This window comes from Petaurus breviceps, unplaced genomic scaffold, assembly GCF_028583685.1.
Source record: "Petaurus breviceps papuanus isolate PSGF00001 unplaced genomic scaffold, PetGlider_PUasm1.0 454, whole genome shotgun sequence".
In the NCBI taxonomy this organism is placed as follows: domain Eukaryota; kingdom Metazoa; phylum Chordata; class Mammalia; order Diprotodontia; family Petauridae; genus Petaurus; species Petaurus breviceps.
The window spans coordinates 1,191,175-1,215,447 of NW_027186342.1; the positions used below are offsets into that span (position 1 = coordinate 1,191,175).

Genomic DNA, 24,273 nt, shown 5'->3' on the forward strand with positions numbered 1-24,273 from the left:
GGGCTGTAAATATATGTCAAGGACGGCAAGAAGGTGGGGTGCTAAACACCCTCCCTCTGGTCTGGTTCTTGTCTGATGGGGAACTCAAGGCTGGAGGTTAGCAACACGTACCTCTCCGACACCTCCAAATCTCAAGCAGGAGCATCACCCTCTACCTAGCCTTCAGCTTCACTGACTCGGGTGTAGCAGGGAAAGGGGGGGGGGGGGGACGTCATTTCCTACCCTGAAACCTCCGCCCCAGGGCCCACACACCTGCTTTCCTCCCACCCTGGGGGGAAGTGCAGCAGAGAGTCTGGGGAGGGGCCCAAGACACTCGGGATCTGGGACAGGGAAAGTTCAAAGGCCCTCCAGTCATCTATTTGCCTACCTGTGCGCCTTCCAGAGAAGAGTGGGCGGAGCCAGTCCTAGCCAGCGCCCCCTCCCCTTTCCCTCCTGACTATAAAGCCAGTGTACTCTCACCTACCCCGCTGACTATTCCTGTTGCGCCCATCTGTCCACTATCGACATCATGAGTTTCACTACCCGCTCGACCACATTCTCCACCAACTACCGCTCCCTGGGCTCGATCCAGGCGCCCAGCCACCGGGTCCGGCCCGCTAGCAGCGCCGCCAGCGTCTATGCAGGCGCCGGCGGCTCCGGCTCTCGAATCTCCGTGGCCCGCACCACCAGCTTCCGCGGGGGCTGGGGGGCCGGGAGCCTGATGGGGGGGCTGGGGGGGATCGGGGGGATCCAGGGGGAGAAAGAGACCATGCAGGACCTCAACGACCGCCTCGCCTCTTATCTGGAGCGCGTGCGGAGCCTGGAGACCGAGAATCGGAAACTGGAAGGGAAAATCAGGGAGCATATGGACAAGAAGGGGCCTCAGACCAGAGAGTGGGGACACTATTTCAAGATGATTGAGGATCTGCGGGCGCAGGTGAGAATGGAAGAGGCAGGAGTTTCCCTTTACCCCAAGTCACAGCCCCCCAGTTTCTCTTGTCTTTTTTGATAACTCTTGCCCTTTAATTTGGAGATGTCGGAAGTCACCTTAGGAAAGGCATGAGGGGGGAGGATGGGGGGGGGGAACTCCCGAAAAAGGAGGGACTGAGACTTTCCCCAGACTCTCCCCTAAGCAGCCCTTTACCAGAGCCTCCCAGTACTCTTCCCAGTGTAGTAACTAGAAAACTCTTCTGCCCCAGGCTGCTGTCCTAGGTTAACAGGTTTGGGGAACCTGCAGCCTCGAGGCCTCCCCACCCCTGGAGGGCTTGAGTCCCAAAGGGTGACCGACTCTACGTTCCTTCCACTCCCTGCTGCCCATTTCCTTCTGCCTCTCTTGCTGAAGGCAGCAAAGTGGAAAGGCAAGGAAAGCACTTATTTTCCCCAAATGCCCAAGTCATAAGATCCCAAGAAAGGCTTTTCTGCCAAGGAAGAGGTTTCACCTAAGCAAAGAGTGGAGAGTGGAGAGGGATGCAATGAGTTTTGAGGGTAGGAAAGAAAATGAATGTCCTTTAAAGAAGGCCCCAAAAGCCCAGCTTCTCAGATGCCCTCCAGTGAGAGGGTTAAGCGGATATAGCTGAGTCACCTACGGGTAAACAAGAGAATTGGTAGGAGGGACTTGCTTTCCTCACCCCTTTTGGAAGGGAGTGGAAAAGCAGGTGCTTTAGAGCAAGCTGCAGGTGGAGTGGGGGAGGGGAGCTTTGCAACTGGTTCCTCAGGGTCTGGGGAGAGCGGGAACCCAGGCATAGTCTTGGCGAACAAAGTTTGCTGTGAGAGCCACTGGTGGTTGTTACTGGGATCTAGAGGACAGAATCTAGGGTTCGATTAGTCTGGAAGACTGATAGATGATAGATGCAGAGGAACATGCCCTGAGGGACATAGTCCTATGTTTGGGATCCTCCTTTCCTATGTATGATCCCAACTCATAAAATTACCTCCATGTCTTTTCCTTGCCCCCCACCAGATCTATGCAAGCTCAGTGGACAAAGCCAGAATCGTCCTACAGATCGATAATGCCCGTCTGGCGGCTGATGACTTCAGAGTCAAGTGAGTCAGTGGAATTAATCAGGTTTAAGCTTAGGTACCCCATTTGGGGTTTAAGAATATGGTGGGACTTAAGGGATGGGGTCATGGTTGGGGTTAAAATACCTTAATGAGATGGAAATTAGTTTGGGATGGCTATGGGACTAGGGTTAGGATGGCTGCAGGTTTAGGTTTGAGGTGGGGGGTGGGGGTAGCCCTTCCAACTTATCTCTCCTTCTACCTCCATCTCACTTTCTTAGGTATGAAGCAGAGCTGGCCATGAGACTGTCTGTAGAAAGCGACATTCATGGCCTCCGGAAAGTCATTGATGACACCAATGTGACCAGGCTGCAACTGGAGACAGAGATCGAAAACCTGAAGGAAGAACTGCTCTTCATGAAGAAGAACCATGAGGAGGTGAGCTAGGAGGGAAGGCAGAGGTCTCTCAGCAGAGGGATGATAGGAGTTAAGAGCCAAGAAGGGACCTTAGGACTATCTAGTTTCTCATTTTACAATTGGAAAGCTGAAACAAGAGAATGAGTTACCCAAAGATATGCAGATATTAAATAGCAAAGTGGGGTTCAAACTCTGACTCCAAATTTCAGCATTCTTTCTATTATACTGTCCAGGCTTTTGAAGGTTGGGGGATCTAGGCATCCTGATAAGGCAAAACAAAGGAACCCAATCTTAGAAATGGGATGAGAGTATGTAACCACACATAGGAGCCTCTCATAGACAAGTTTAGAGACTACATGCCTACAATGTTTTAACCAGGCTATTAACCACACTGGCAAGTCAAATGTATTGAAAATAAATATTTCCTACAGTTCGTTTGAATTATAGTCTAATAAAGGGAACAGTAAACAGTCTAAGGCCAGGACAACTGGGTAGCAGTGCCAGGAGGATGGCAAGAAGCAGCCAAGCCAAGTCTAGAGAGGGTTACCTAGAAAAGGGTGAGGAGGAGAAAGTGGGGTGCTGAGTGTGGAAGATGACAGGATCAAGTCAAAGAGAAGAGGAGAGGAAGTAACTCCAGGAAAAGATAAATGAAGAAACAATCTGTAAAAAAAAGAATCAGAAGCCTAGGGATAGAAGGGGGGGAGGGGCAAAGAAGGCTCATAAAGCAAGGACTCTAGAATTGCCGTTGGCAGTCTGGCTGAGGCAGAAGTCTGGTGGGGAGGATATGGTTTCATCATATGGCTTCTTCTTTGCCCCCTGTATCCTTTACAATCATCAGTGGTGTTTGATCAGACATTTTTAATAAGTTGTGACCCATTCTCCCCACCTACTTTTTTCTTTTCATTCTAGGAGGTGAATTCTCTACAAACCCAAATCGCAAGCTCTGGGCTGACTGTGGAGGTGGACTCTCCCAAATCTCAGGACTTGAGCAAGGTCATGGCTGATATCCGAGCCCAGTATGATGCTCTGGCTCAGAAGAACAGAGAGGAGCTTGACAAATATTGGTCCCAGCAGGTGAGCTGAGAAAACCTCTCTGGGGTGGAAGCTTGGGGAGGGTAGGAGAGTTGAGACATGGGTCTTAGGAAGGCAGGAACTGAGGAAAAGACATGAGGACACTGAGAGAAGACATATTTTCTCTCCCTGGACAGATTGAGGAGAGCACTGTGGTGATCAACACCAGATCTGAGGAGGTGGAAGCAGCCCGAAACACTGTCACTGAGCTGAAACGTACAGTCCAGTCCCTAGAGATTGACCTGGATTCCCTTCGAAACCTGGTGAGAATATCCAGCTACCTCTCCTCTTCCCCATTCCTTCTCCAGGTCCTAACCTCCCATCTCAGGGCCTGATGATTCCATACCTACCTACTTTATTTCTGTCTCCCCATACTCTGATTCATAGAAGATCAGAACTGGAAGGTGCCCTGGCACTTTATAAAGGAAGGATCTGAGTCCTAGAAAGACCAAGTACCTTGCTAACTGTCTCACAGTAAACAAATGGCAGAATTTTTGTTACCCCATTGGGTACCTCCTTCCCCTTCATTCCCACTCACTTTGTTCCTCCTTTGTCTCTGAACAGAAAACCAGCTTGGAGGACAGCCTGAGGGAGGTGGAGACCCGCTATGCTATCCAGATGGAACAGATCAACACAGCCCTGCTGCATCTAGAGGCAGAGCTGGGGCAGACTCGGACAGAGGGGCAGCGCCAGGCCCAGGAGTATGAGGCCCTGCTCAACATTAAGGTCAAACTGGAAGCAGAAATCAACACCTATAGAAACCTGCTGGAGAATGGGGAAGACTTCAAGTGAGTAGGGGTCCTCCTCCCCCCACTCTTCCCCCTGCCCCCTCTATCCCCGATCCTCTGCTAGATCCCACATTCAGGCAGTCATTTGTGGGCTGTATACACTAACCAGGAGGTTTTTCTCCTACTCTTAAGATTCCTCCTTGGGAAACAAGGGGACCAAAGCTGCCCAGGGACTTGACTCCTTTAAATCAGACAGGGGAGCAAAGGTGAAGTGGGAAGATCAGGAGTTTCTTCCCCCTCCCTCCCCATGACTGATGTGGTTTCTCTTCCTAGTCTTGTGCATGCCTTGGACAGCAGCAGCAGTTCCTTACATAAAACCAGCGCTCGGAGGACTGTAGATGGTAAAGTGGTGGCAGAGACCAATGACACCAAAGTCCTACGGCGTTAGGGCCATAAACTGAAGACCTGGGCTAAGTCAGGAAGTTAATAAAGGTTCTTTGGTCACCTAGCCTTCAATCCTGCTTTCTCTTCATTGATATAATCACTTAGCCAGACACAAAACCTGACTAATATCAAGGAATTACAACACTCACCACACATTTATTAAGTACCTACCAGGGACCTGGCACTGTTCTAGCATTAGAGATACAAAGAATGAAATAATCTCTACTCTCAAGCGTCTACATTCCCAGAGGGTAGGAGACAACAGTAACAATAACAGCAATCACTGATAGAGTATTTAAAGGTTTATAAAACTCTTTACATAGCCTGTTGCATTTGATCTTCCCAGCATTCCTGTGGGTTAGGTACTATATTCTTATTCCCATCTTAATATGAAGAAACTGAGGTGTAGAGATACCAGACCAGGGTCATATCCCTTTTCAATATCTGAGATTCCAGCTACAGTCTCAGTATTGTCCACTATCTTTACCATCTAGCTTTATCATCCTACCACCCATCTCACTATAGAATGGATAGGTAGAGAGGGTTGATGGAAAAGGTAACAGGAGAAGGGAAGTTGGATATAGGGGGAAGTCAAAGGTAAGATTTTTGTGGGGATGACCAGTTATTAAAGTGGCAGGGGTAGCTCAGCTAGAGTCCCCATCAGATCTTCTCTCCTCCATTCTCTTAGCCTCCAATCCTATTTCAATTTGAATATACAATGGCCACAGAACATGCACATGGAAGGAAAATTCCATTGCAAATAAGGTTCTTTGGAGAAAAGACCTGCTAGGAAAAGAGTGACTGGCTAAGGGATCTAGGATGAAGCTCTGAGATGGCCCAGGATGAGAGCAAGCCCTAGGAGAATGGAGTTTGGTATGTTGAGAGAATATGGGGTCAGAAAGAGGCAAAGAAGATTAACAAGAAAGATCTGTAACCAAAAGAAAAGTCAGATCAAGGAAATTTTATGGGAACAACTTGGTTATGCCATAGCATTAGAATTAAAGTTGTACTTAATCAATAAACATTAAATCCCTACTATGTACCAAGCAGTGTGCTAAAAGCTGGGAATACAAAAAAGAGACAGATAGTCCCTGGCCACAAAAAACTTTCAGTCTAATGGAGTGGACAACATGCAAACAGGTATATACAGGACAAATAGGAAATAATTAACAGAGAAAAGGTAATAGAATTAAGGGGGTTAGGGAAGGTTTCCTGTGGAAGGTAAGGTTTTAGTTGGGATTCAAAGGAAGACAGGTCAGTAATCAAAGGGAAGGAGGGAGAGCATTCCAAGCATGAGGAACAGCCAGAGAAAATGCACAGAACCTCAAACTACCAAAAAATTATTTTATAGAGCTAGAAAAAAATAATAAAATTCACCTGGAAGGACAAAAGGTCCAGATTATCAAGGGAATAATGAAAAGTAATGCAAGATCTTACCAGATCTTAAATCGTGTTATAAAGCTGCAATCATCAAAACTATTTGGTACTGACCAATAAACAGAGTAGTGTATCAGTGGTATAGGTAAGGCACACAGGACACAATAGTCAATGACTATAGTAATAGACTGTTTGATAAACCCAAAGACACCAGCTTCTGGGAAAAGAATTCACTAACAAAAACTGCTGGGAAAACTGGAAAACAGTGTGGCAAAAACTAGGCATAGACCAATATCTTACACCACATACCAAGATAAAGTGAAAATGGGCACACAATTTAGATAGAAAGGCTGATACTATAAGCAAACTACTAGGGAAAGGAATAGTTTACCTGTCAGACCTATGAAGAAGGGAAGAATTTATGATCAAACAAGAAATACAAAACATTATGAATTGTAAAATGGATGGTTTTGATTAAATTGAATAGTTTTTGCACAAAGCCAATGCAACCAAGATTAGAAGGAAAGCATACTGCTGGGAAACAATTTTTATAGCCAGTGTCTCTGATAAAGGCCCCATTTCTAAAATATAGAGAGAACTGAGTCAAACTTATAAGAATACAAGTCACTCCCCAATTTATAAATGGTCAAAGGATATGAACAAGAAGTTTTTAGATGAAGAAATTAAAACTAGCTATAGTCATATGAAAAATGCTCTAAATCACTATAGATTAGAGAAATGCATATCAAAACAACTCTGCGGTACGGCATCATACCAATCATATAGGTTAACATGACAACACAGGAAAATGATAAATATTGGAGAAGAGGTAGGAAAATTGAAACACTAATGCATTGTTGATGGAATTGTGAAGTGATCCAACCATTCTGGAGAGCAATTTGGAACTATGCCAAAAGGGTTATAAAACTGTGCATACCCTCTGATTGAAAGAAATCATAAAAATGGGAAAAGTACCCACATGTACAAAAATATAGCAGCTCTTTTTATGGTGGAAAAGAATTTATAATAGAGGGTGCCTATCAATTAGGGAATGGCTGAACAAGTTGCAATATATGAACATAATGGAATACTATTGTGCTATAAGAAGTGATGAGCAGGCAGACTTCAGAAACCTGGAGAGACTTATATGAACTGATGCTGGGCGAAGTGAGCAGAACCAGGAGAACATTGTACCCAATAATAGCCCCATTGCTCAATGACTGACTTGGATAGACCTGTCTCTTCTCAGCAATGCAGGGATCTAAGACAATTCCAAAAGACTCATGAAGGAAAATGCTGTTCACATTCAGGAAAAAACTATGGAGTCTTGAACGAAGATCAAAAATACTCTTGTAGGGGCGGCCAGGTGGCTCAGCGAGTAAGAGCACCGTCCCCAGAGTCGGGATGACCTGGATCAAATCCGGGCTCAGATACTCAGCACCCACCCAGAAATAACTGGCCGTGTAACCTTGAGCAAGTTACTTAACCCCGATTGCTTAAGGGCAGCCAGGTGGCTCAGCCAGTAAGAGCACCGGCTCCAGTGTCAGGATGACCTGGGGATCAAATCCGGGCTCAGACACTCAGCACCACACCCAGAAATAACTGGCCGTGTAACCTTGAGCAAGTTACTTAACCCCAACTGCTTAAAAAAAAAAAAAGAAAATACTCTTGTTCTTTTTGGTTGTCTTGTTCCTTCTCGTGGCTCCTCCCACTGGTTCTAACTCTTCTTACAACATGGCTAATGTGAAAATATGTTTACTCTGAATGTATATGTAGAGCCTATATCAGATTGTACACTTTGAGGAGGTGGGTGGGGAGGGAGGAAGAGAAAATTTAAAACTCAAAATCTTATGGAAGTGAATGTTGAAAATTAAAAACGAATTAATTAATTAAAAAAAAAAGAGGGTGGCTAGGTGGCACAGTGAATAGAGCACCAGCGCTGGAATCAGGAGGACCTGAGTTCAAATCCAGCCTCAGATACGTAACACTTACTAGCCATGTGACCTTGGGCAAGTCACTTAACTCCAATTGTCCTCCTTCCCCCCTCCAAAAAAGAAAAGAAAATGCCCAGAGCCAAGAGATAGAGTATTTTGCTCATGGAACAGCCAGGAGACCCATGTCAGAGAGTAAGGTATAAGAAGACTGGAAAGATGGGGACAGGGTTAGGTTATGAACGCCAAACAGAGCATTTTGCATTTGCTCCTGGAGACAGTGGGGAACCAATGGAGTTTACTGAGTAGGGGGTGGTGACCTGATCTGACCTGAGCTTTAGGAAAATCATTTTAATGGCTGATGGAGGATGGACTGGAATGAGAAGAGACTTGAGACAGGCAGATCCAGTAGCAGGCTAGTGCAGTAATCCAGGTGCTAGAATGGTGGCAGTGTCAGAGGAGAGAGGAAAGCCCTGGCAACAGCTTGGATATGGTTGGGGGCAAGAGGGGGTGAGAGACAATGAGCTACCAAGATGTCACTCAGGTTGGGAGCCTGAGGGATGGGAAAGTGGTGTTGCACTCTATTGTAATAGGAAGGTAGGAGATAAGGAAGGTTGAGGGGAAAAAAATAATGAGTTCTGTTTTGGACATAAGTGAGTTTAAGACATCTAGTTCAAGTTGTCTGAAAGGCAGTTGGAGAGGTAAGACTGGAGGTCAGTGGAGAGTTTGGGGCCAGAAAGGTCGATTTGAGAATCATCAGTATGGAGATGGTGATTAAATCACCAAGTATAGTAGTATAGAGAGAGAAGAGAAGAGGGCCTAGGACAGAACCTTGAGGGACACACTGTTACAGGGAGTGATCTGGAGGAGGATCCAACAAAGGAGAAATATATAGGTAGAAGGAAAACCAGGAGAGAGTGGTGTCCAAAAAACCCAGAGAGAAGAGAGTATTAAAGAGAAAAGAGTGGTCAACAAGGTCAAAGACTACAGAGAGGTCAAAGAGAATGAGGAAGGACTAAAAGCCATTCCATTTGGCAAGAGATTGTTTTTTGGTGAAATCATATGGTCAGAAGCCAGAACATAGGCGTTTAAGAAGGGAATTCACCTATTATAGATGACCTTTTTGAAGAGTTTAGCTACAATGGGCATAAGAGATACAGAATGATGGTTAACGGGGATGGAAGAATCAAGGGAAGGTTTTTTCAGGATTGAGAAGACATGCACATGTTTGTAGGCAGTAGGGAATGAACCAGTAGAGAGGGAGAGACAGAAAATAAGTGAAAGAGTGGATGTCAGAGAGAAAAATCTGTTGGAGGAGATGGAATGGGATGTCTTGAACAAGTAGAGGGCATAGCCATGGTAAGGAGTAAGGCCACTTCATGTGAGACAGGGGTAAAGGAGAGAGTGGCAGAAAACATCTGAGTGATGGGAGATGAAGAAGAGAAGAGAGAGTTCATGGTGAATAGGGTCTCCATTTTTTTGGTAAAATATGAGGCAGGGTTCTCAGCTGAGAGTTGGAGAAAGGGAGCTTTGGGAAGCTTAAGGCAGGATGAAAGGTTTGGAAGAGCCACTGGGGAGAGTAGGATGGTCACTAAATAAGGGATTTATAGTAGGATTGCCTGGCAGCAGTGAGGGCCCAGGTAAGGTTATATAACATAAATCTGTAGAAGACCCAGTCAAAACAATTGTGTGATTTTCTCCACTTTTGTTCAGCAACATAGATGTAGGTGAAAAAACAAAGAATAGTGAAAGTGATCCAAGGCTGAGGTTTCATTAGGCATAATTGATGACATTATAAGGGGCCTAGGGATTCAGAAGAGAGCAGTATAGAGTTGAATTGGTTCACCTTTGGTCAAGAGGGAGAGAAAAGGAAAGAAATGTTAGTGTAGGGGAGATGGCCTGGGGGAAAACTGAGTGGTCAAGGGACTGGGGGTCACAGTGTGGATAAAGAGTAGTATTATGTAAAGGAAAGCAAAGTGAAAGGTGAAAACCCAATAGATTATGATAAGATAAGGGAATTTCTGAATTCTTGACCCCATGGTCAAGGTGGCACATTTGTGAGTGTTGGCAAGATCAAGAGTGTGACCATCTTTCTGAGTGGCTGAGGTGGAGTGGAGAAGTAGCTCATGGGAGGTGACTAGGCTGAGGACCTGAGAGGTTAGGGTATCTGAGGAAGAATCAATATGTATGTTGAAGTTCCTAGTATGAAGGCAAGAGCTGGAGAGGAGAAAAAAATTGTAAGCAAGATACTGAACTCATTGAGGAGAGAAGGGGAGTGACCTGAAGGTCTGTAGACAACAGCTACCAGAATTTTGATTGTGCTGTATAGATGAATAGCATGAGCTTCAAAGGTAGAGGAGTTACTAGTGATGGAGGAAGGAAAGAACGTAGAAGTAGCAATGGGGAGCAAATATTCTGACTCCTTGGCTTTGACCAGTGAGCTGAGGAGCATGAGTGAAAGTACAGCTAGTACTGGAAAGAACGACCAGGGAGGCTATGCCATCAGGGAAAAGCCAGGTTTCAGCAAGAGCCAATCACTGGAAGGAATGAGAGAGAAATAGCTTTAAGATGAAGGGGAGTTTGTTGTTTATGGAAACAGGCATCCAGAGGGCACAGTGGAAGGGCTGGGTGAAGTCAGAATGAAACTTGGACGGGGGGGGGGGGGAGCGGCGTGGCTAGGTGGTACAGTGAATTGAGCACTGGCCCTGCAGTCAGGAGGACCTGAGTTCAAATCTGAACTCAGACACTAAACACAAAAACTAGCCATGTGACCTTGGGCAAGTCACTTAATCCCAATTGCCCTACCTTCCCCCCTCTAAAACAATAAGAAAAAGAAAAAAATGAAACTTTGGGGTGGGAGGATTGAAGGGGATAGGAATGAGAAATCAGGTGATTGTGGGGAGGTGAGGAATGGCGTTCACAGTCACTGGCATGTGAAAGGTATAATCTGGATGTGAGGATAGTCATCAGGGAGTGGAGGGAGCCACTCTTGTACCCTCAAATGACAGGTGTAGAAGGAGAGGGGAGGGTAGCTCCTCTTTGCAATGGCGGTTCTCCACATCCCAGCTGGGAGACTGGGCTGGCAGGAGATATATGAAGCCTTCTGCTGGTACAGATGAAGTAGTTGTTTGGGGGCATAGGGAAAATGCCTGGCCTGGTCTCTTGGGGATATGCTGTACCCAGCAGGAGATGGAAGACTCAGGGTGCCATCCCACTCACAGTCTGAGATCTCCTCACCTGATGGGGCTGGCAATGAACTGGTAGCAGGCAGAGGCAGAATCCTTATGCAGATGGAAGACGCTGGGCCTGACCCCTCAGTGGACATGCTGCACCCAGCTTAAGGGAGCAGTTCATACTTGGGTCTAGATGGAGGCAGGCAAAAAAAGACCAGAAATTGCTCATCCTTGGAATAGCTGGGAAGGACATTTAGAAAAAGGATTAAGTTCCAAAAGATAAACTGAACCATCTGGAGATGAAACAGAAAGAAAATGAGAGATGCTTTCAGCTGAACTGAATGAACAATAGGGATATTTACCTGGTGCCAGCCAGTTCTGGTAGATGGGGGTCTACCGTCCTTCAGGGAAGAATATCCTTTGCTTCTGTGTCCTTCCTCATCACTTCTTACCTTCACACTTCACACTCTGCTGTTAGAAAGTCTTTCCTTGGATCTAACTTGATGCCCCCTACCTGTTGGGTTTTTTCCTTGGATCTAACTTGATGCCCCCTACCTGTTGGGTTTTCTGAGAAATTATTGGAAAATGGGGAGGAGACCCTCTACATTGCATACCCCAACCCAAAAACATAAAGAGAATTGATTTGGTATTGAAGAAGATTTGGGTTCCAATCCCAGCTCTGCTATTTATTATCTATGCAAACTTCGACAACTCACCTTGCCTCATGGGGCTTAACCCTTCTTCATCTGTAAAATGAGAGACTTCAGCATGAAATCCTATAATAATCAATGAATCTTCTGTTTGCCTCAGGTGGTGGGAAAACCAAGGGCAAGGTTCATAAGAACCCTAAACCCCTGTTTGCTAACTTATCTTTGGAGGCATAAAAAGTTGGGTAAGATCCAAAGAACGTGTTCTGGTTATGGCAGTTAAGAAGTCCAAATTTCTCTAACTCCTTCATACTCTACCATTTGGACAGAATTATGTAACCTCTTTAGACTATTACTCCATGCCAGAAGTATGGGAACAAAAGTAAGAAAAACTTACCGCGGTGGGGGGTGGGTAATGTTAATGATACTGAAAAAGGAAGAAAAGAATGTCAATGAATCATTAAAATAATAAACAGAAGAAGGAAATTCAGAAGGGGAACCAGACAAGCAAGGCAGTGTTCGAGCTACCATGTCAAATTTGAAATATAAAAAGTAAGTTGTACATTCACTGTTTCCCATACAGTCCTCTTTTTTTGGCAGGGTTTTATAAAAGGAAATGTTCATTTTTGTCAAATTTGCAATAAAATGAAATTTTTCTTTAAAGAATGGAAAAAAAGAGAGCAAGGAACCTTAGGTCATCAACATAATTTCATTTAGTTCAAAGGGCAAATAATTGTAAAAACACAACCTAATTCAAAAGTCTGTAATTGAAATATGACTTAAAAGGTTATAAGAGGAATGTTAATCCCAAGAAGAAGGTCTCTGTCTGTGTAGTTCTATCTTTTCCTGTATTTCGGAATATATAGACTGAGATGTATGTACTGCTGGGTTTTCTCTCTCTCTTCTGAATATTAGGTCTGAAAATTGTCTTTTTTTTTTTAATCCAGTATGGTTTTGTATATCCTGCTATTACTAACAATAGCAATAGCTCACATTTCTAAAGTATTCAGAAGTTTACAAAGCTTTTTCTTCCTATAACACTGTAGGAGAGGTCGAGACACAAAAAAGTGTGACTTCTCTATGGTTAAATCAGTAGTGTCAGAGCCTTGGTCTCCTGACTCCAAGTTCAGTGCTCTTTTCCACTTTAGGTTTTTGCTTTTGTTTTTGTTTTTAACAAATAAAACAAGGACTGATTCACTGAAACAAAGCAGTTATGTGCCTTGTTCCTACCCCCACTTCATTGTTTTTACCACATTGGTAAAGGTGTCACGACCACGAAATTCACAAAATGATTCGTGATGCATTGAAAAACTTTAATTCACAAATTTAATTCTTTCTTTTTTATGCTACGATGCCAGACATTTCCTTTTTTTTTTTTTAAGCAATCAGGGTTAAGTAACTTGCTCAAGGTTACATGGCCAGTTATTTCTGGGTGTGGTGCTGAGTGTCTGAGCCTGGATTTGATCCCCAGGTCATCCCGACACTGGAGCCAGTGCTCTTACTCGCTGTGCTACCTGGCTGCCCCTGATGCCAGACATTTCCAATGTTAGAATAGCCTTTTTGGGCTAAAACACTGACTCCAGAACACCACTGTTAACAATACATACAACATGCACATTAACACAGAAGCACGAGCATTTGCACATATGTTTTTCTCCTACATTAGTTAATTGTCACTTTATAGAGCAAAGAAGAAGGCTTAAGGGAATGGAGTACAGGGAAGCCAATTTTAGACAAACACTTATGAAGAAGGAGGGTGGGTTCAGAGATTAGGTCCACCTGACAATGCTGGATCTAAGTGGAGTACTTTATTTGAGTAGGAGGAATTACTATTTTGGTTCCCATTTTAGTTTTTAAATAGACTGAGCAAAAAACACTTTTCACACAAATAAAGTTAGATCTAAACAACTGGAAAAATATTAGTTTCTCATGGGTAGGCCAAGTCAATATAATAAAGATGAAAATTCTACCTAAATTAATTTACTTTTTCAGTGCCATAGAGCTAGAAAAAATTATGACAAAATTCACCTGGAAGGACAAAAGGTCAAGAATATCAAGGGAATTAATGAAACCATGTAAAGGAACGTGGCCTGGCCATACCAGATCTCAAGCAGTATTATACAGTGATAATCATCAAAATAATCTAGTACTAGTCAAGAAATGACCACAATAATCTAGTGGTTGATAAATCCAAAAACCCCAGCCTTTGGTACAAGAACTCACTATGTGATAAAAAGTGCTTGGAACACTGGAAAACAATTTGGCACAAACTAGGTGTAGACAAACATTTTACATGTCACTGTCTTATTATTTTTTTTGGACAGAAAAACACCAGAGGGCTTATTTTCAGGGGAGGGCTTATTTTAATGAACATTGAAAGCAATTTTAATAAACAGGTAAATGTGAACAAAAAAATGTACCTTTATTCAATAAGCAAATCACTGGGGAAGAACAGGATGACGCGCTCACTGCTGCAGCTCTGATTGGATGCAGCTCGGAGCGCGGCATGCGTTTCACCCGGGGGGGGGACGGTGCATACAGAGGGTACCGTAATGTAGCATGTAGCGCAGGATTATGATGAAAAATGTTATACACATCCAAAGAAAGAACTATGGAATCTGAATACAGATGGAAACATACTATTCTTCACTTTCTGTATTTTTTTTTCATGGTTTTTTCCCCTTTTGGTTTGTGTTTTCTTTCACAACATAACTAATATGGTAATATGTTTTGTGTGACTGAACATGTGTAACCTATATCAAATTGTTTACTGTCTCAAGGAGGGGGGAATTTATGGAGGAAAACAGAAAATTTGGAACTCAAAAAAATTTTTTTTTCCTTTTTGGAGGGGCACTTGGGGTTAAGTGACTTGCCCAAGGTCACACAGCTGGTAAGTGTTAAGTGTCTGAAGCCGAATTTGAACTCAGGTCCTCCTGACTCCAGGGCTGATGCTCTATTCACTGTGCCACCTAGCTGCCCCCTCAAAAATAATTTTAAAAGAATGTTTTAAATTGTCTTTATATGTAACTGGGGAAACATGACATATTACTAAAAAATAGACTGAGCAAAAAATTGACCTCTAAGATTTCTTCTAGATCTATGATCCTAGGAAATTTCAAATTCCTCTTCTACTTATATAGGTTTCCACTGGTTTCTCTCCTCCCTGTGGTCAGTGATAGAAAACTGGTTGCCTACTCCTGCCCTAGAAAAAGGGTGAAGGAAGTTGGAAGTGCCCAGGAGTGACTGCAGAAATTTAGGCCCACTAATACACTGTTGGTGGAGCTGTGAATTGGCCCAGACATTCAGAAAACCAACTTGGAATCATGCTTTAAAAAATAAGTGGTCCAAATGCCTATGCCCTTTGACCTAAAGAATCCACTGCTTTGGCCCCACATCAGAGTCAAAAAGAAGGGTCCTATGTACAACAAAATATTCTTAACAGCACTTTTGTGGTAGCAAAGAACTAGATGGCTATTAATTGAGGAATAACTAAACAAGTTTTTATAATTTGATATGATGGAATGTGATTATGTCCATAGGAAGCAAGGAGGAAGGAAGGGGGAAGGAAGGGAGGAAGGAAGGAAGGAAGGAAGGAAGGAAGGAAGGAAGGAAGGAAGGAAGGAAGGAAGGAAGGAAGGAAGGAAATGCTGAATAATTATAATGATCAAGAAGCTTGGCCCTGGAGAAGAACGCAGAAAGTATACCTCCCTTCCTTTTTTGCAGAGTCAGGAAGCTACAGATGTGGAATATTGCACATTCCAGTGGTGGGGAATGAATGTGGAGTTTGGATTCAGTCAAAGAGACACACTTAGGAATCTAGAGGGCCACATATGGCCTCGAGGCTGCAGGTTCCCCAGCCCTGGTCCATATAGTCTGAGTAATTTAATGTATTGGTTGGTTTTGCCGATCTGCTTTTTTCCTTCTGTCTTTTTTTTTTTAATTCTTTATTTCAAAGGATGGCTCATATGGGTAAAGTAGAGGAATAAATTTTAAAATGAAGATGACTAAAAACATATCGATAATTTTAAGTGACTGTGGTTTCCTCCACAAAGTCATCCTTAGAGGTATTTCTAGATCAAGCTGGAAGTTAAAAGACTGCCTCCAGGGAGAACCTTTCTCCATCCTCAGGAATTCAGCGAGTGAATGAAGGAAGGACCACTTTCCCAGGGGATGGACCTTGGGATGTGGAGCTGGAAGAGACCTGAGAAAATCCAAGCCCCTCATTCTGCTGAGGAGGAACCTGAGCAAAGAAGAACCAGGATATAAACCCAAGTCTTCTGTCTATAGATCTATTGCTCTTTTCACACCATGCTTGAGGAATAGTTTTCATTCTGAGGGATTAAGAAGTAGCAAAAGTAATAATTAGCTAGGAATTATTTGCCCTTTAAGGTCTGAGAACAATCTTACATGTGTTATTGATGGGGTGCTTGGATGCCTGTGCTTGAATCTCAGTTTGTAAAATCACATTTCTCCCTAGCCTCAAATCTCCCCAGCCTCAGAGTATTATCTCTGCCCCTTCTCCCCTGCCAGTACTCTGCCTAGCAACCATTCAAGATCAAGCCTCAGACAAATGTTTATCTCCCGTTGGTACAATAACAAGCTGCACCTATGAATCCTTCACTGGACTCTCTATAAGTAACTCCCTAGCACCCTGCATATACACCCTGAATCTCTCATTAGCTTGGGACATATGTATACTGCCAACATCCATCTTGTCAAACAGGACATTGATGGGTGGCAGACTGGGTATTTCTTGGTCAGCCCTGACCACTAGCTGACTTAGTGATATTTCAAGCCTAAAACCACACCTCCACCTCCATGCAGGCCCCCTTAGGCTATTTCCCACTGATGGGCAATACACCTGCGCAGTAGATATTAAAAGTGCATGTTCCTTTAAGAACTGACCACTCCTTTATGACTCCCTAATCCCGCCCTGCCTCACCTAGTTAGCATATTTAGCGTAGGTTTCACTATAGTTATCCTATATAAACCATAATTGGTTTATTAGGTTGCAGTTTCCTAAGAACTCTTGCGGGCTGTAAAGCATAACAATAAATCTTTGCCACCTTGACTCAGAGAATGCTTGAGTCCATGAATTCATTCCAGACTGCTTCCCGAGGACTCTCGTTATTGGGGTTCCTGGACTCCTTGATCCCTTGACCCTGTGTCATTATGTCATTTGATCCTGATAGCAGCCCTGGGGAGTGCTATTATTGCCCCCATTTTACAGGTAAGGAAACAGGAGGAGCAACTGAAGCCATTTGATTTAAGACACAGCTAGAAAGTGTCTGAGACCAGATCTGAACAAAGACCAGCCCCTAACTCACCTTACCTCTGAGCCTGGGAGTCTTCCAAGGGAAAATCACATGGGATTTAGGGCCAGGAGAGCTGGGTTTGAGTAGCTAAATGGCCCTTCATATCTCTGCATCTCAGATTTCCTCACAGATAAAACAAGGTTGTTATAATAGAGGACTTCTAAGGTACCTTCCAAATCTAAATCCTATGATTCTATAGACAAGTCATTCAACCAATATGAATCTCAGGGTTGAGGGGTTTTTTCTATTTTTTTTAAGCCTCAGTTTTTTCATCTGTAAAATGGGGGGTGGAATCTTTGTACACCCTAAATAGTTTTATAAACGTGTAAGCTGACCTCAGCACTGAGGAGCTGGTGGAGGGGAAGAAGGATGGGATTAAGGTGAGGAATGTGGCTCCTTGTTTGTTTAGCTAAAGACCTGAGACTGAGCTAATCCAGGAAAACAGCCTTCTCTCCAGTTTGGCTGGATTTCATTACCTACAGGCTCTTCACTCCCAGTCCCCTCCCTTTGTCCTCTCCCCACTCCCATATCTGTACTTCCACCTCTGAAGGCCTCTTCCTGTTCTGGTCCATCTCCTTCCCCTCCTCCCAATACCACTCAATGGTCTAGGGGAAATGGTGGGATTTGACTTGATGTGCCAAATATTATGACAGTCATATTATGACCCCATTCCCTCTTCCCTCCTTCTTTGGGGAGTGGTTAAGAGGAATTCCATTGCAATATAAAAGGTCTTTGTCTGGAGATGCTTTCCCTTGGCTTCCTCTCCACCCTCTCCCCCCCCCCAGCTCCCAGGCCATAGGCCACATCTATCTATAAAGGAATCCTCTCTGAAGGGCCCTCGGAGAGTGGCAGATGAGGCATGTGGGACTCAGACCCCAAAGAGCCGGTCAAAGAAACAGAAAAGACAAAGTTGTTCGGTGGAAAGGGAACTGTATGTGGAGTCAGGAGCCCTGCACTCATAGTCACAGCTCCACCAGTCTCCCCTTTCCTGTGTGTCCCCTCACCTATAGGATGAGGAGCTAGTCTAGCTCTCTAAGCTTGAAACCCTTTGGTCCAAAAAGGAAGGAGACCTTGGGCTCTCAGGCTCAGGAACAGAAAGGGCATTGAATGATGGTACAGCAAGGAGTTGGCTAGGCAGCAAGACTCTAGAGAGCCGGCCTCTTATGAAAGGTCATCAGCCTCCTAGATGCCTAGAATTGTAAGCTCTTGGACAATGGACTATTTCTTTTTTGTTTTGTTTCTGTCTCAGTGTCTCTGCCTCCTAACACAGCACTTTACACATTGGTGTTGGTGCTTGGGTCTCAAAGCAGACCAGTGATATCACAATGTTAGAGTCAGGGGATGGAGTTTAGAAGGCACTACCCAGATCAGACACAACTGGTCTGTTAGAACACTGAGTGTGGAAGGGGCTCTGGACCTGGGCAGTTCATGCTCCCTTTGATCTTCTGTGACTCTGCTTTCCTCATGGAGCACAGTGCCCTCTTTGATGTGGGCACGCCATGCTGGAAAGTCCTGTGCCAGTGTTTCCTGTGTCTTACAGTCAATACATAAGTTCTGTGGAGATACCTTGGCAGTGTCCTTATACCTGTTCTGACCACCATGGGTGAGTTCTCTGGAAAACAGCCTTTTGGGTAAGTGAGCATTTGGCATTCAAACTACATGTTCAATCCATCAGAGTTGCCCTCTGTGTAATAGAGTTGGAATGCTTGACAGTTCAGTTGTAAAGAACACCTCGGTGTCTGGTACCCTATCTTGCTATGTAATCTTCAGGATCTTCCTGAGACCATTCAAGTGGAAGAGGTTCTGTTTTCTGGAATGGCACTGTTCAGGTTTCATAGGCATGCAATGGTAAGGTCAGCAAAACGGCTCTGTAGACCTTCAGTTTGGTATGTAACCTGGTAGAAGGCACATGAATAAATGAATGAATGAATGTTTTCTGGCCTGAGAAGAAGCTCTTTCCCTTCATTTCTGGAAGCCTAGACCCAACCTGTGCTAGGCTGATAGGTGCTTTGGCAATAGACATTGTGGTTCCCTCCTGGGGTTCCCTTTCCTATTCTCTTAAATCCTTCGCCCTTGTGGCTCACTCCCACCACCTCCCCTACTTGACCCCAAGACTAAAGGGACATCTGTATTAGGACCAGGGGTGAAATCTGCCCTTTGAGTCCTGAGGAGGCAAGGAGAAGATTGCAGCGGTGGCTTTAGTCCCTGCACATGGAAGACTGGGGGTGGGGTGCGGTTCATGAGTGCAGCCTGCTCTCCTAGGAAGCATAAGCATCTGTTGGAAAACACCACTGTTCAGAGAAAAGAAAGAGAACATCAAGTACTAGAGTGGTCAGGGAAGGCTTCATAGACAAGGCAGTAACTGAATTAGGCTTTGAAGGATGGATGAATGACAGTGAGGACAGCAAGAGACTCTGGACTCTAGAAGGGGAAAATTATAGTGTCCACAACTAGAAATGCCCATATACAGCCTAGTGTCTCAGGGGAGAGAAGGAGGGGTTTTAAAGCTCCCCAGGGGTCTTGGAATGAGTCATCAGCTTTTTTTTTTGTCTCTTGCAGTGGCCACAGTATCCCCTTTTATAATGCAGACAGACACCTTTGCTCTTCATCTCCCCTTCTCTGAGAGATAGGAAGAATGGCTGACTCACGTGCCCCAAGAGGAGAGTTTGTGGATCCTGAGTTCCCCAAGACAAAGGAAGGGAGGGAAGGGGAGAACCCCAGCAATTCCTGGGTAATCTCAGAATCCAGCCTCCCAAAAAGAAGGGGAAGGTCCTGAATAGTGTCTGCCATTGGGCTGCCTTGCTAGCAACTCTAAGTACAAGAGTCCTGAGATGTGGCTCTCTTTCAAGAACGTGCTGCTTCCCAGGTGGCACCAGGGAGGAGAGAGGAGGGGAAGGAAAGGAAAGGAAATAAGTATTTATTAAACTCCTGCTACTAGCCAGGCATGATGCAAAACACTTCACAAAGATTACCTCACAAGAAGGAGCCCTGGGAGGTAGGAGTTACTGGCATTCTCATGTCACAGTTATGGATGCTGAGGTGCACAGATATTAAGTGACTTGCCCAGAGTCACAAAGTTAGTATGTGTCTGAGGATGGATTTTAACTCATCTTCCTGACTCCAAGTCCAGCACTCTCTCCACTGTATCAACTGGCTGCATCTTGTATGTGGTCCCTGTAATGGGAATGCAAATTTGGAAGATCTTCCCTGCCCCTAGGCTAAAGTGCACCTGAAGCCTGGGGTGGGAGGCTTGTTTTTCAGTAGATACTTTTTGATTGGCCAGTGGGTCCAAAAGGTTGTTACATTCTCTGAGCCAGGAGAAGGCTATATAAGCCCTGATGTGAGGCTTTGTTTTGGGGGCTCACTTTGAGAAGTGTTCTGTGATTTGATATAGATTCTGGGAAGCCATTGTCTGGAGCCCCCCCGGCTTTGAAAAACCCAGATGTTGAAAGCCAGATGTTGATTTGGTATGGATGTAATGCTTGGACAGTTTGGAAAGCTGTCTACTTGATCTGTTTCTGTCTTGATAATTCTGCCTGTATACTTTGAAGTTTGGGGTGCTGACCTTTTTCCCCTGAACAAGGTAAACGATCTATGTCTGACTGATTAAAGTAAGCTTGTTAACCCATTTTGAGTTGCTTTCCTTTATCAAAGCAGATCCAAGAACCTGTGTGAGCAGCAACCCTGGGGACACTTGGGGTGCTTGCTGCTACAGTCCCTGAAGGCAGAAGAACAAGAGATTGATGCCATGAAGTGGGGAAACAAAAAAAAAATTCCCATAAGTTATCTGGATAAAATATGTATGATGAGAAGGGGACTGCCTCTGTGGCAGAATCTGCTTTCCCTTTGCAGGCTTTCACACTCCCAGGGTGGTCCCAGAAGACTGGCCCATGTGTGGATTTCTGGAGTAAAGATAAGACTCAGAAGAATGTTGAGGGACTATTTGGCAGATTCAGGTAGTGAGGAACCCTCCGGACTCTGGGAGAGAGGTGGGATCCAGAAAAAAGAGGAAAATGTTAAAAGTGATGTTCGTATGGGTCATTATGAGCCCTTGATATGTTCCCTGTATTTTCAGAGGGATGAAGGTTGAACTGTACCAAATGTGCATTTCTTGTACAAAATCTGTGGAGACTAAGGCATGAACTAAATTTAAAATTTTCCCAAAAGAGCTCTGAGTGGAAGCAAAAATAAAACAGAGATATGATTTTGAAGGAGGCCCTTTAAGATTGAACTCATATGAACCCCAAACCTGAGGTGCTGGGCCATAAATTATAGATATGATGATCCTTGACCTACAGAATCTTCCAATCTGGTTGAGGAAACAAAAAAAATACAACAAATTAAATAATGACACAAAATAGCACATAATAATGCCAAAAGAGATCTGTGGACCTGCAGGACTCCAGGAGGTCCTGAAGCATCTCATGTACACCTTGGTCAGCCAGAAACTATTTATTAAGAGTTGACTATGTGCCAGGCACAGACGTAAGAACTGGAGTTATAAAGAAAGGCAAAAAAAAAAAAAAAAGCTGACCTTGGACTCAAGGACCTCATATTCTAACAGGGGAAACATTGTGCAAACAGTCATCTAGAAGATAAGGGATTTAGAGGAAAAGGAATGTGTAAAGGCCTTCTGCGGAAGGTGGGATTTTTGCCAATTTTTAAAGGATGCCAGAGAAACTGGGAGCTGGAGGTGATGAAGGAGTGAACATTCCAGGCATGAGGGACAGCCAGTACAAATGCAAGCATTCAGAGCATGGAGTGTCCTGTACAAGGAATAGCAAGGATGCCGATGCAGCTAGATCATACGGTGAGTACAACAAGGAAGTAAAGTTTAAGAAAGACTGGAAAGACTGCAGGCCAAAAGCAGTGCCTGAATGGAGGTAGACTCTCTCCTATCTGATCCACCAAAAACCTGAAATTTGCACCAGACTGAAAAATAATGAAGAAATCCAATGAGAAACCACATTAAGTGACTTATCCTACCTCAGAACTGCGTACTAGGTTGGCCAGAAGCCCGCAAGTAATAGGAAAAGGGGGCTGCCAGCAAAGCCAGTGCTTACACTGGCTACCTCCCAAAGTGGAAAGAGATGACCCAAAGATATAGCCAGCAAGGTCCTGTGTTTGGAGGTAGCAAAAGCAGAGGGCTCCCCCAAGAAAACCAGGGGTGGTCAGAAAGATCCAGGGATATAGAAAACAGCTTGGAAGTCCTGGGAAGTGTCAGCGACCAATGCAATTTGGTAGCCCTCAGAATGGGACAGTCCAGGTGCCAAGAGGCTCTAAGGTCACTAACACTCTGTCCTGATAGACCACAGAGGACTCTGAAGATACAAAATTCTGAATCTCAAAGATCCAGGGAAACCTAACCTTGGGAGGTGGAGGTGAGCTCAGGAACCCAGGGGCCCAGGGAAATAACATTCAGGACTGACCACTTCACTCACATTCAAAGCAAAGTTATGGTAGAGCCTAGCCCTGATCCAAAACCCTTATTCTGGAGCTAAAGTTGGAGAGATGAGTAAACCAAAGAACATAATGACCAATATAAAAAAAAAATTTTTAATTTTGTAAAGATTATGGGATTTAAAGATCTTCCATGCCCTGTTGGACTTGCTGAGGTAGCACAAAGGGGTGAGGCAAGAGGAAATGGAAGCCAAGCTAGAGCCCATGAGGTGACTGCAAGCATGGTGGTGGCAGCAGCATTGTGGCGGTGGTGGCAGAGCGAACTCCTGCTTTTGAGCCAGCCAGAATTTCTGCTAAGGACTCCTGCTGAGGACTGCTAGGGACAGGAACTGCGAGGGGCCAGAGCTGCTGGGAATACACTTCCTGGACAATGAGCAGTTGCCGTGAGTGAGGAAAGGAGGACCTTTGCCTGAGTAGCCTGTTCCGTTTTGAAGGCTTGAGAATGTGGGTGTTTACTACATTAACTACATGTGCCGACTTCATAACTACTGTGATGGCTTTGACTTTCTGGTTTTGGGGCTCAGTTTTCTGGTATTTGAATAAATGTTCTAACTTTATTCCCCATGTAGAGAGCCCGGTATATTTTGTGATTCGTAACCGTATCAGCATATTTATAATTACCATAGGCATTGTGAATACTGCATTGTTGATACAGATTTAGAGGTGCCACAAAATCCAGTCTAGAAGGAAAAGGTATCTCCATAAAAACTGCAAAAAGTGACTCAGAGAAAAAAAATGGATTTTCCACAAATTCTACATGAATATCCAGAAGAAATTAAGCAGAGATTAAAAAAAAAATGAAATAAAAGGCACAGAGGGGAAAAAATGGAAAGAGAATAAGTAGCCTAAAGGAGAAAATGGTAAACCTCACTCAAGTAATGGATTCTCTGAAAATTAAAATAAGCCAAGCAGTGATTCCATGAGAAAGCAAGAAATATTAAAATCAATAGAATGAAAAATATAAGAAAATATCAAAAACCACCAACCTGGAAAGTAGATCAAGCAGAGGTAATCTAAGAATCATTGTATTAAGTGAAAATTTTGACCAAACAAAAAGTCTGGATATTATATTTTAAGAAAAAGAAACAAAAACTGCCCAGATCTATTAGGACAAGAGGGCAAAGTAAAAATTGAAAAAAAGAATACAGAGATCACTTCCTAAAAGAAAACCCGAAATGAAAACTCCTAGCAATATCATAGCCAAAATCCAGTGCTTCCAGGTCACAGAAATACTGCAAGCATCCAGAAAGAGAGGAGCTTAGTTTCCAGAGAAAAGCAGTCAGGATCACAAAAGACTTGGAGATTACCACCATAAAGAGGATATCTTGGAATACAAGATTCCAAAAAGCAAAAGATATGGGCTCATGACCAAGAATAACTTACCTTGCAAAAATTAACATAACCCTAGATGGGGAAAAATGAAAATATTTAATGGAATAGATGACTTTCCATTCCCCACAAAATGGTGGAGTAGCAGGAAGAAGTACAGCTGGGCCCTCCCTAACAACTACTTCACAAAGACTTAGAAAATCTACCATACCAAGTCCCAGTCATGAAATCTAAGAAAACAAAATCACGATGAATCATTTTTCTAACCCAGGTCAGTCAGTCATTAAACACTTATTAAGTGCTTACTAGTTGTGTGACCTTAGGCAAGTCACTTAACCCTATTTGCCTCCACTTCCTCATCTGTAAAATGTGCTAGAGAAGGAAATGGCAAACCACTCCAGTAC

The 24,273-nt window shown here is 44.0% G+C and overlaps 1 protein-coding gene across 2 annotated transcripts; it reads left to right on the forward strand.

Annotated features, from left to right (window-relative positions):
• Positions 1-508: 508 nt before the first annotated feature.
• Positions 509-4,701, forward strand: KRT18 (keratin 18). Of its 2 annotated transcripts, XM_069101167.1 has the most exons (8): positions 509-916; positions 1,940-2,022; positions 2,259-2,415; positions 3,304-3,468; positions 3,603-3,728; positions 4,030-4,093; positions 4,181-4,253; positions 4,527-4,701. In XM_069101167.1, exons 1-8 carry the CDS (start codon positions 509-511, stop codon positions 4,639-4,641), a joined length of 1,191 nt encoding a protein of 396 aa, XP_068957268.1. In that variant the 3' UTR covers positions 4,642-4,701. The 2 variants fall into 2 exon arrangements, with proteins under 2 accessions (XP_068957268.1, XP_068957267.1); XM_069101166.1 differs by having other exon boundaries at positions 4,030-4,253.
• Positions 4,702-24,273: the final 19,572 nt, after the last annotated feature.

Excerpts from the sequence above, each read along its gene's own strand:
- KRT18 (XM_069101166.1), top strand. The coding sequence starts at position 509 with ATGAGTTTCACTACCCGCTCGACCACATTCTCCACCAACTACCGCTCC. Across the intron at positions 2,416-3,303 it reads TGAAGAAGAACCATGAGGAG|GAGGTGAATTCTCTACAAAC; the intron begins GTGAGCTAGGAG and ends TTTTCATTCTAG. Across the intron at positions 4,254-4,526 it reads GAGAATGGGGAAGACTTCAA|TCTTGTGCATGCCTTGGACA; the intron begins GTGAGTAGGGGT and ends TTCTCTTCCTAG.